This window comes from Buceros rhinoceros, unplaced genomic scaffold (assembly GCF_000710305.1).
Source record: "Buceros rhinoceros silvestris isolate BGI_N320 unplaced genomic scaffold, ASM71030v1 scaffold31872, whole genome shotgun sequence".
Taxonomy (NCBI): Eukaryota; Metazoa; Chordata; class Aves; order Bucerotiformes; family Bucerotidae; genus Buceros; species Buceros rhinoceros.
The window spans coordinates 6,309-19,008 of NW_010398830.1; the positions used below are offsets into that span (position 1 = coordinate 6,309).

General features: G+C 36.5%; 1 protein-coding gene across 1 annotated transcript in view; it reads left to right on the top strand.

The window, feature by feature from the left end:
- Positions 1-11,247, top strand: part of LOC104489132 (E3 ubiquitin-protein ligase MYCBP2-like) — a gene marked incomplete at its 5' end in the record, with an annotated part of 17,310 nt that extends 6,063 nt beyond the window's left edge. Inside the window, 9 exons of the mRNA XM_010131253.1 lie at positions 807-935; positions 3,373-3,505; positions 3,789-3,892; positions 4,823-5,011; positions 5,542-5,649; positions 6,666-6,875; positions 9,002-9,109; positions 9,295-9,460; positions 10,440-11,247. Coding sequence (XP_010129555.1) covers positions 807-935; positions 3,373-3,505; positions 3,789-3,892; positions 4,823-5,011; positions 5,542-5,649; positions 6,666-6,875; positions 9,002-9,109; positions 9,295-9,460; positions 10,440-10,555 — 1,263 coding nt within the window. The remainder of the gene's footprint in view (positions 1-806; positions 936-3,372; positions 3,506-3,788; positions 3,893-4,822; positions 5,012-5,541; positions 5,650-6,665; positions 6,876-9,001; positions 9,110-9,294; positions 9,461-10,439) is intronic.
- Between the last annotated feature and the right edge of the window lie 1,453 nt (positions 11,248-12,700).

The window sequence follows — 12,700 nt, forward strand, 5'->3', positions numbered from 1 at the left end:
TGCTGAACCCAGCCTGAAATTCCCCTATCTTATTTTATACGAGGTTATTCAGATTTTTAGGTGAACTGTGTTCCCCTTCGTACCAAGACTCTGTTGAAAGGTTTCTATTCTAATTTGCATGAGCAGTATCACGGTAACCACATGTTCTGGGAGTATAATGGAGACTTGTTCTCAGACCATATACATAATCAAAGTCAGTCACTGAACTCTAATTTGTACAGATATTTTGAACTGCACAACAGAACTGGGTTGAATTTAAAAAAAAAATAGCATCAGTAGAGCAACATAACTTTATGGTGGATTTTGAAGATTGTTACTTTGACTCTAGTTACATATGACCTGCAACTTTGATTAGGTACCTGAACAGAGTAAAAATCAAATACTGTATCAAAGTAATGAAGGGTAGATGTCAACTCGAGTACTCACGTCTGAACTTTTACGGTAACATGCACATAATCCACTGTTAGCAGACAAAGCTTTTCTCAGACTGGTTGAAAATGATGTCTCAACTATGTTGTTGAAAAATGCATTTTTGCTACATCATGCAAAATGTGAGATAAAAAGTATCAGAAGCACTGACGTAGTAAATGGGGGCTTTTTGTGTCCAGGAGTAATTGTTTAGATACCGATTAGTCTAAAGATACAATTAATAGTTGAAACAAGCTCTTTATCCCCTTTATTAATTTGAAGGAGATGACTGGGAGGATAATAAAAACAAATGCTGAAAGGAAATGAGGGAATTAATAAAGTGAGAATTATTTCCTTCTTTTTTTTTTTTTTTTTTTTTTTTTTTTTTTTGGGTTCAGCCAATGTGCGATAACCATGATGATGGTGAAACTGCCGCAATCATTTTATGTAATGTCTGTGGGAATTTGTGTACAGATTGTGACCGATTCCTTCATCTTCATCGGCGAACAAAAACTCATCAGAGACAGGTAGAGTACACAAGACTGTTGTATGCAGTGTATGTATTTCCCCAGATAATACATAAGCAACAGACAGCATCGAGTATCAAATCTGAAAATGGTGTTTTCTTTTGTTTTGGAGATGGGATAGATAAGTTTCCATTTAATCTTTTTAGTTGTGTTTAGTTAAATTCTTTTGTCCTTCATCTTTTGAAGAACATTAGAAAATCATGTAGCAGCCCCTAATCTTAACTCATCAGCTTTTCTTCTTTTTTCTCACATGGTTTAAGAATATTTTTGGGAGAATCTAGGAACTGCATAGACTTTAAGTACACATTGTTTCTTTATTCCTGTTATACCTCCTTTCCTGCTTCTATCATATGAGTCAGTGCTTGTTGACTCCTTCATTTTTAATGTATATACATTTTTTTAATATCCAGGAAGATCACTTGACAGCAAACCTTCCTACTGGTACCCTTATGTCAGCCTCCTCTTGTTTTTCAATGTTCCTCTAGCTCTTACAGTCTTTTCACAGAGAAAGATGTTGTCATATCCATAAGCTTGAGAATTTCCTGACTTCTATTTGTTTTGGGTTTAGAATTGAAATGTCTTTCCTCTTTGACTTAGATGAGGTTTTTACAAATTCCTGCGTACTCTGCTAATTAGTGTTCTTTTGTGTTGTTCTTTTATCCTTTTCATCTCCAAACTTGAAACTGCATTCTTCTTGGAATATTTTTCTCATTGAAATTAATGTTGAAGATACTCCTGAAACTACTGACCTTTTCCTCTCTCTTGACACTGTTTTATGGTTTTTGTGGTCCTTTGTTTTTTCCCCTTTCCCTCTGACTACTTACATTTGTACAAAGGCTAAAATAATAAACCTCATTAATAAAGTTAATTTGATGGAAATCATTCCTTTTCTTCTAGAGTGCTTCCACATTTCCTTTATAGTTAGGATCAGGAATGGGCTTTTGAAGCAGATACAGTCATCACTCTGATGTGTTATAGAGCAGCTGTGGAGTGCATGAACTGGATTCCTTTCAGGTGAAACTAAAAATAACAAAACAAGGCAGATGCAGAGATACGCTGCTAATGGTCATTCAGTGCAAGGGGTCAGCTAGGCTAGAGGAGGTGTGACATGAACATCAGATCACGGGCACTGACTTTAACTCTACAGATCTCCTCCTTGGTGCCTCAGCATTTGCAGCATAGACTCAGCCTGGAAGTTCCTCGTGGATCTGTTATCTTCTATTTCTTAGCCAGAACCTTTGGAATCCCCTTTGAAATGTTCCTGGTTTGTCATCCTGCGATGATGATTTTGTATGTCTACTCTTCTGTCATGGTACAGCACAGACTAGTCTCATTTATTTTTCTGATTTCTCCTATATAGCCTGTTCAGATTACAGTTGATTAAAAAGTAAGTTCTTATCTCATAGAAGTCCTCACATCTCTCCTTTAATCTGTCCAAATTAGCTACTTACTAGATTTTCCTATTTACTTCTGAAAGCATGTGTAAACTTTTTATTCACCACCTTTACCTTTACATTTCTCACATTAATCCCCTCACTTGAAATTTTAAATTCTGTCATGTTCCCTGTCTCCTGTTTTCTGTTAGCTTCCTGGGTTTTGTCCAACTTCTGTCACACATACCTCTTTAATGTATTTTCTATCCCTCCAAGAAAGGACAGCCTGTAAGTTACTACGACCTGCTTATGCGAATCCTTTGTTGAAGCAGTTAGGATTTTTTCCTGATTCTAGTAAGAATTAAAACAAAGTTTAAATTGAGTGTGTACACCCAGAAAGTTCTAACTTCTATTGCATTGCAGGTGAAATGAATGAAACCGGAGCTGCCTTCAAAACTTAGGGAAGGGGAAAATGAAGAGACTGTATATATAAAGTCCACTAAGGATCTCATGCAGTTTTTTTATTTTGCAAAAATTTTTTCTTCATTGTAGCCAAAAGCATCCACTGTGTATTTATGTGAAAGTCAAAAACATTAATCTTTTACACAGTTATATAATTGTTATTGTACAGTGTGTATTAAGACCATAAGTATCAATGTTGCTTTGATGAACTACTAGCATGGTTATGTGAAGATATTTCTAATATTTTCTTGTTATTTTAATATACTGTGGCCTACTGGGTGAGTTAAATAGTGGTTATGAAGTCCAAGCTCCATATTTTTTAAATTAAAAAAGATGCTGTGTAGCTCTTCCCTTAGCATTGCTGCACTATTACTTCACAGCCATGTTAGTTCGAGCACAATTTTATGTATTTTTACTTCTAAAAACACAAAACCTGTATCTGTCTATTCTGCAAATGTAAAAATTATGGAATCCATAAAAGAAAAATAGCTTGCAGTAGACAAACTCTGCAGAATCTGTAAAACATCTGATGAAAATCCAAGGAGACAGTGACAGAAATAGCAGAGATGTGCTATTTATTATCTGTTTGGTTAACCTGACAGGTATTCAAAGAAGAAGAAGAAGCTATCAAAGTTGATCTCCACGAGGGTTGTGGTAGAACCAAACTTTTCTGGCTGATGGCATTAGCAGATTCTAAAACGATGAAAGCTATGGTGGAGTTCAGAGAACAGACAGGTAATGCACGACTGTTAGTACTTGCTTTTTATCCTGATGATTCCAAGCATTTATGTGAACATTTGTCCAAAAAAAAAAAAAAAACAACAGTTGGGGTTTTCACCTGCTTTAGGGCAATGCTTTAATTGTTTGTTAATAAAAAAAAAAAATGGTTTAACTGTATAAGAAATGCTGTTTTTCTGGTTGTTTTCTGTGACTGTAGTTTAGATGTCTGTTGTTAGACTATCAGTCCCTTATGTTTCATTACAACAATTTTCGGTGTTGTTTACTCCTGCGGACCTAGGCAAACCAACCACCAGCAGTTCTGAAGCATGTCGTTTCTGCGGATGTAGGAGTGGAACAGAATTATCAGCAGTGGGAAGTGTTTGTTCTGATACAGATTGCCAGGTGTGTATTAACAAGTCAGTCATTAATTACATAAGAAGAGACTGCGGGATCAAATTTGATTCCTTATTTTGGTCAAACCTTGTTCATCCCTGTGGTCCATTTTAATCAGACCTGTCATATGAAAAAGTTTGAACACTGAATATTATATTGTAATTCAGATACTTCTGGATTTGTAAATGAACATTTACAAGCTGCAAACACCAACAGACAACCAAAATCATGGGTAGTACTGAGTGGGTTTGTGCCCAACATTACAGATACAATTGGCAGAGGGCCAAATCCTCACCAGTTTCTTATCCCACCTTGTTTGTTTATGTTTGTGTAAGGCAAATTTGTCGTCTTTTTTATTTCTTTCCCAGCCTACTGAATATGTTGTATCGTATTATTGTTAATTCAGTTCAATTCATTGTTAGCTTCTGGGCAACTTTATAAGTTTTTTACTTACTAGCTATAGGAATTATAGGTGATTAAAATACCATTTCCAAAGTGCTTTATGCTGGTTAATGATCAGCTCATAAAGTGTTCTTAAGAGTGGGTTACTTCATACCTTTTCTGAAGGACCTTAATCTGCAGGTATCTTAACGGCTGTTAATACAGGTCAAGCAATGTTTATGCAGGAGGCAGTTAATATACAAAATGCACGTGGAAGACTAAGGAATATTTCTCTCTCTTTTAAAATTAAAAGTTAAAATTTATGTCTTCCTTATAGTATTGCTATTCGGGAGTAACACAAGTAAACAGAGGAGTCAGTTTTACTTCAGATACACAAAATGTGCTGTTTTTCCCAAGAACCTGCTGTAGCAAGAGACAACACAAATGATGATTCTTCGTCTTAAATTATTGCACAAAGCAGCAATCCTTCAAAAAGCAACACTAATATCAAACCATTCAGTGGAGGGGACAAAAAGATTAATTATTTACTTTTAATAGGAGTATGCTAAAATTGCCTGCAGCAAGACCCACCCCTGCGGTCATCCCTGTGGAGGCGTTAAGAACGAAGAGCACTGTTTGCCATGCCTGCATGGCTGTGATAAGAACGCTACCACGCTGAAGCAAGATGCTGATGACATGTGCATGATCTGCTTTACTGAAGCACTTTCAGCAGCACCAGCTATCCAGGTTTATCTTTTTTTTTGTTCCCACCCCACCCCCCCCACCCCCGGCTTTGAAGTGATTCATAGTATGGTTGTAATGCTAAGTATGAAACGCATTAAAATATAAAGTCCTTCAATATATACTCCTCAAAATTTAAAAAACGACACTGTAACAATATGCAGGTTACTGAAAAAGCTTTATGTTTGTCTGGCATTACTGCTATTTCAAGAAAGGAGATTGTATCAGTGTAGTTTCCTGTTGTTTCCTTTATTTAAAATAAATGGTATTTTATAAATGGGGAAAAAAATAACTGAGGTAATAAATGGATGTACTTTATATATATTTCAGATATCCACTGGTGGTTTTAGAGTGGAAAGTTCATTATTTTAACGACCATTTTGTATTTTTTCTCAACAAGAAAACAGAGGCATTCTAAGATTTTAAATTAATTCATTTTGGAATTGATATATATTGCCACTTAAAAGCAAATAACTATTTCTGCATTAGCAGTTAATGTAATTTCAGTATTCGCTTACATGTATTCTTTCCTAAAGCTGGACTGCAGCCACGTTTTCCATTTGCAATGCTGTCAACGAGTACTTGAAAACAGGTGGCTTGGGCCAAGGATAACTTTTGGGTTTATGTCCTGTCCTATTTGCAAGGTAAATGACCTACGTGTTTGCTCCCTAGGTCAAATAAGTTACCGAATACTGTCATTGTTTTTCTTTTTTTTTTATTCCATATTGCTTGTTACTATATAAATTAATTATACATCACTTGTTTCCTTAATTTCCCATGTCCCTAAAGAAAGGGTATCATTGATGCATCTTTTTACCTTCCCTTACTGTTCCCTTAAATAAGGATCTTCTTAAAAGGAAAGCATAATGCAGACATTATCTTAATGGTTTATTTTTAGTAACATCAGCTTGTAAATTACCAATATTTGGGGCCAGTGGGAGGGAAGAAGTAATCTTTGTGCACATGATCTTTGTGCACATGATCTTAGTGCACAAGCAAGAAACTTGGCTTCTCTATTTTACTGACTCCTTTCAAAGCTGCTTTGCTTTTCAGAAGAATGACAAGAGGTGAAGAAATACATATACTGAGTTCAGCTTAAATTACTAAAAATTCCTCCCGTACTCCACAAAATCGTAATTGCTGTAAGCAAAAGCATATGGCAGCTGCTGGGAAGGAGAGCACTTAACACCTTAGGAATACGAAATTTGTGAATGCTTAGCCATTTTTGCATGCTGTGTTTCTTCCGTCGTGCTGTGTTTTGGTAATTCATGGCATTAGCTTGTGACTGTTAAATGATAAAGACCTGGCACAGAGTACTGTCAGTCATTATTCTTAATTGCAGAGCAGTAAGTCAAAAGGGACCAAACTGGAGTATTCCTGTGCTGTGGTGAATATTCCGTGTACCCTTTAGCATCCCTATGTGCTTGTTACAGGCTGTTTTAAGGGCTGGTGATGTCACTTAACAGAAGGACATATGAAAAGCATTCCTGGTTACTATTTTTGCAGCAAATAAAGCATATACTGTATCTTCCATTTCTTTTAAATTTCCATTGCCTGAGCTCTTAGGGTTTTTTTATCACATCCATTACGCTATTTGTGTTAAATTATCTCAGCTGTTGTAATAAAGGTGCAAGATGTTTTAATCAATTTTTTATTTCAGAACAAAATCAATCATACAGTATTAAAGGATTTGCTTGATCCAATCAAAGAACTCTATGAAGATGTTAGGAGAAAAGCACTAATGAGATTGGAGTATGAAGGGTTGCACAAGAGTGAGGCCATCACAACACCCGGTGTTAGGTTTTATAATGACCCAGCTGGCTACGCTATGAACAGATACGCTTACTATGTCTGCTACAAGTGCAAAAAGGTATGACAGTCAGTACTTTCTCAAATGGAATGTATGCTACAGTTCCAAGAGTGATTTCTTAAAGAATGGAATGTGTATTTAGTATGTTTTGTGTGGAGTAGGAAAGCAGGATAAGAAATTTATGTCATTAAATTGTATTTAAGGTGTTGAGCAAGTTAAATGTACATAGTGTCTTATCTCATAAAGCTCAAACGTATGTACAGAGCAACTCAGAAACCAAAAACATACTGAGATGGTAGCTTTCTTAGAAGAATGTGCAGAGGATACTGTGTTACAACACCAACCATCCCTTTGTCCCACTTCCAACTCGTACTTTATGTCAACATTAAAGTAGTATAACCATAGGTTTCATTCTGGCTCTTTGGTATAGAGAGTTCCTCACTAGGATTTCACCTAAATATTACTTTTACCCAAGTTGAAGTTGATTGGGACTGCAGTAAACAGTGAATTTGGGGCAGAAAAATGACCACTACTGCAAGCCAACAAGTGGTTGTGGTTTCTCCTCAGTGACAGTCTCAAAAAATTATAGTGATTCACGATAGTGCAGTTGTTCAGGATGGGGATAAGGGAACTCTGCCATCCTTAACTGATTACACCTAAGTTCAGATCTTAGCGAATTGCAGCAACTATGAAGATGGTGGCCAGAAGCATTAGAAGAATGAAAAAGGAGTAGAAAGAGGAATTGTGCAGTCTAGCCTGATGGACTCTGGATCATGCATGTAGTATTCTCCAGGTAGAGAATATGAAACTTATCCAGAAGACAAAAATTGTATGCAGACAGCCCCTCGTTTCCCCACCAGCAGAGGAGAGACAAACGTTCTTTATCTATGGTTAGAGAAATCTGGGAGAACCACTGAACCTCCTCCCACCGCTTCTTTCATCTGAAGCAGATTTTAGTGTCTGTCTTGATCCCATCTTTTTCCTTTAGGAAAGACTGGAACAAGGCAATTTCATTGATAAAATTTTCAAGGGAAAACCCAGTAATTTTTTTGTTAAATGGAAGTGCACAATCTGGAAATAAGAGGAGAAAGGATTAACTCCATAGGCTAGAGAAGAGCAGTAATGAATCTCTAGCTCATTGCTATAGTACTCAGTTCACTTTTGTTCCTGTCTCCCACAGTTAATTAGTTTTCACTCCTCATCCTTCAGCAACTTGCCTGCTGCCTTTTTTGGCCCCCTTACAAAACTAGTTTCTTTTTTTTGTCTTTCTCCAGTTTTTAGTCCTGTCCCTGTTTTTCATTACACTGTCTTTCCAGTATTTAATACTCAGTATTTCAGTGCTTTTATTATTGCTCTCTTTTTCCTTCCATTCTGTCATGTTACTCCCTTTGGTACTGTGTCTGTATGTCTGAACAGCAATACTCAACTATCTAATTTCTAACTTCTTTCCTTCCTCCAGCATCTGTTCACCCCAAACTACTACCTAATCCCTTCACACTTTTTCTTTGTAGTCTGCAGAGTTTGTGGGAAGGTGGACTTAAATCTTTCCTTCATAGTTGCCTTGAGATCACTTTCCCTGACCTGTTACAGTCACTGCAAAAAGGCGAGAATTGCTGAGAGCAAGATTTTGTGCATTGTCTAATTAGTTAATAAGATGGTAACAAAGGAAGGAGGTTACTCACCACTCCATGTGAAAACACTTCAGTATATGAGGAAATTCATCAGCTGGCAGTCTTACTTGGTGCATTTTTGTGCCCAGTGTGTCCTGGCAGAATGAGAAAGCAGAATGAAACTGTAGACTGTAGCAAAATTCTCATTAGAAAGGATCCCACATAAGCTTAAAAGCTGATATTCCTTTTGCTAGTAAAAAGCCCCCCGGTAGAAAGTTTCTGTGCTGCCTTCAGCCTCAGTCCTGTCTTTCTTACATACAGTTCATACAGTATCCAAATGCTGTTTCAAAAGCTTTAGTCACTTTCGTAGGCCAGAGTACATTGCAAAATCTCCTGAGATTGAGAAACATTGTCTTAGTGCTTCAAAAATAGGTACCTAGAGCAGAGTCAAGAGGTATCACAATAGTGGAGTCTACTGTAATGGCTGTTATTCAGCGTTTTCCCCTTACAAATTGATTTTGTTCAAATAATAGCTGTCTCTGGTTTAATGCCCAATCATTTCTATATAAAATTAAGGCATATTTTGGTGGCGAAGCTCGTTGTGATGCTGAAGCTGGACAAGGAGATGACTATGATCCAAGGGAGCTTATTTGTGGGGCATGCTCAGATGTTTCAAGGGCTCAGGTAAGCACAGAACTTGTATTGATGTTTCTATTTCACCCTGAAGCTCGGAGTAGCTGAGTTGACAGTCATTTTTAATTGTATGTATTGTATAATATTAACATACACTACAGGGTGTAGAAATGTGGTGTTTGGATTGTTGCAGTATGGCGATTTCATTTATCAGCATTTGTTTTCTTTCTGTTTAGATGTGTCCCAAACACGGTACGGATTTCTTAGAGTACAAATGCCGCTACTGCTGTTCAGTTGCTGTTTTTTTCTGCTTTGGGACAACGCATTTTTGCAATGCTTGCCATGATGATTTCCAAAGAATGACAAGCATCCCTAAAGAAGAGCTCCCACACTGTCCTGCAGGTAGTATTTTTACAAAGCAAATTTACACACTGAGTTCTGAGAGAAGTAATAATTTCTAATTGATATTCTTATCTTCTCTTGCGGATAATTTTTAGGAAATGACAGGGTCAATCATTTTAAGTATTTTAATATCTTGGATGATAATAGAGTGAGTTTATTCTATGCGCGCTTTTGATTTTTGTTTTTCTGGCAATCATACAGGCAAGGTCATCACACTGATCCTTTAAACATTAGATACTTCAACACAGAAAGACATTTCAATGTGCTTACACCAATTCAGACTCAAGATGTGTAACAATGTGTTAAAATCATATAATAAAAAATTCACAAACCACTATTAAGCAATACATCTGTACCTTCACGTACAAACTGTTGCACCGTGCCATTGATTTGATCTCAATAAATCGTATTTACCTTGCTGTTGAAAAAAGTGAGATCTTTTTGGTTAAGATATTTACATGAAAAAAGTAAAAATAAAAAAAATTGTAACCTTAGAATTATTTACTGCGGAGTGTAACTCTTGATCATATTTATCGATTTGTGCTTTTAGATTGAGCTAATTTCCACAGTATTAATCAGATTAAAATTACTTTAGTGGTTCTCCCTGTAAGCTTTTTTGCCTTTTTGGCTTTTAATTGATTTATTGATGGCCGTTTGATCATTGGGGTTTTATTTTTGTCAAATACCCATTCAGCATTTGACATAACTATTTTAAGGAGCTAACAGGTTTTGACCATGTTTTGTCAGATCTAACTGGCATTTCTTCTCTTGGCCTATTAAACCTTTAGACTTCTTGCTTGAATTTGTGTGAAAGCACCTTTCTATCTGCTGTTTCTTAAGCTTCCATTTCTGATATAAATTCATATTACAGATTTATTATCTTAGCATGTTTCTGAGGAAACGTAATATATGTTTGTTTATATCATCTGCAAGCATTAATCTTTTCTTTTTCCTCCCCTCACCCTTAAATTCACTGTAGGTCCCAAAGGTAAACAACTTGAAGGAACAGAATGTCCACTTCATGTTGTCCATCCACCCACTGGTGAAGAATTTGCTCTGGGTTGTGGGGTTTGCAGAAACGCTCATACTTTTTAGATGAGCTTTTTTTTTTCTTACCAGAGCAAAACAGGTGCCCTCATCCCTCAAGTGTCCTGAAAACAAAATCCAGCTTGGGATGAGGACGGGACCATTTCATAACCCAGATAAAAGGAACAATTTACAGTGCAAGAAGAATGCCAAATACTATGTACATAATTCTTGCTGTGAGATATTGACATTTTTTGAACCGAGACATCAAAACTTGTGAGGTGTTTTGCATGTGGCCATTACAGTCATCGGCTAGGAAACATTGGACATTTACAAATAAATAATTGCTATTAAAGGATCTGTGTGTCTGTGGGCTATGAATGATGCTGGCTTTCAGGAGAAAGAAAAAATTATTGACTATTGTATACTGACTTTTTGTAATCTTGTACAATTGTAACGCATCACAAGTGGGGATGGGAAAGAGGAATATTCTGGTTTATTTCCTAGACTGTTATAAAAAAAAAAAAATTGTGTTAGGAAGGCATAAATGCAACAAGTATCACGCTGTATATAAAGGTATCAATGTTTGTCCTGTATAAGAATTATTAAATTACAACAGCAGTTTCATTTAAACTTCTGGGTTATGTTTGAGCCTGAAATTTTAATGAAGTGCAATACTGAGTGTGCCTCATATCTTGCAGCTGTAAACATAATGGAATGTACATGTCAATAAAGCCACTGTACATTTTTATACAGTGAAAGTCTAATGAATGCGTAAGCCTCTATTTTCAGAAATGCTTTTTAAAATGGGTGGGTGTCTTAATTAAAAACTAGGAAAGTTTACTAGTTAAACTGCTGGTTATGGAAGTACTTAAGACATGAAAAGTGCTGCTCAAATCTTTTAAAGAAAAGCTGGATAAACATACTAGCATTCATATGAAGTATTGTATTTCCGTTTCAGTTTCTAACAGTGTTTTAAAACACAACAGAAGACTTCATTTTATATTATTTTTATTAGTTATTAAGAATCTTCAGTAACAGAGCACCCGCACCTTTAGGACAAACAGTCTTTATCCATGAATCGCATTTAATAGAGCCACAAGTCCTCTGCTCCTCTACAGTGAAACCAAAATATAGCTTCAAGTAAGGACTTTTTTGTATAAGATTCTCTCTTCAGATTTCGATGAGTCTTATGGGTCCCTTCCAACTCCAGATGTTCCATGCGATGGAGTGTGCTTAGTGGCTGACACGAACAACGGCTCACGCAGTTAAGATATTGGTAGGTGGCATCCAGATGTGTCAGAGGACATTTATCAGACTGCAACCACAAGATCCATCTCACCTAACTCCAGACATCCATAACGTATATGTCTGTCTGCACTTGAGAGTAGCTGGGGAAAAAGCAGACACCTCTGTTTAGTTTATTCACAGTAGCAGCAGTGTATTGTGGGTCAGTCTCAGGTATGTGAATATTAGTGCAAAATGTATCACTAAATAAAGCTGGAAGTTTTAAGTCTATAATCAACTGTAATTTATACTATTGGTATAACAGACAGTTAATGAAAGAATTCACGCGACCCTCATTGACATGAGAGAGGGTACAGTGTTCTCAGTAATGACTGGGGTGGGAGAGGTTGCAGACTTACGGATAAAAGAGGACAAATGTAGGGCTTGCAAAGAAATACGCCACACTGGTTGTCTGAACGAGTAACAGTCATCCAAACAACTGAACTTGTAACAGTGAGGAGTTTCAGCTGGCGGATGTCTATTTGGAAAGACGTATATCAGGAGATAGGCAGCTTGGTAAGTTCTTGGAATATATCTGAAATAAATAGGATATATGAAGTAGAGGCGGCAACTAGAAGGCAGCTTTACTAGATTTGATTATGACTGAAAGGCAGTTTAGATGAAAACAACCATGAAGTGACAACATTCATGATTCTGAAAGGAAAGGAGAGAGAAAACAAGATAAGGAAATTACATTGAGTAAATTGACGGTTAGGTAAGATCCTGTAGGAATCAAGTGTAAAGAAAAAAATTAATTAGGGGAGCTGACATTTTCTTTAGAACAATCGATTATACTAAGGTCACAGCCAGCAGCTATCCTAGTACAAACAGACATCAATTGTACTAAGCAGTCAGCTTGGCCAAGTGAGGAATTATATATTAAAAAAAAAAAAAGGTAACAACCAGATTAAAACAGATGAATAGCAG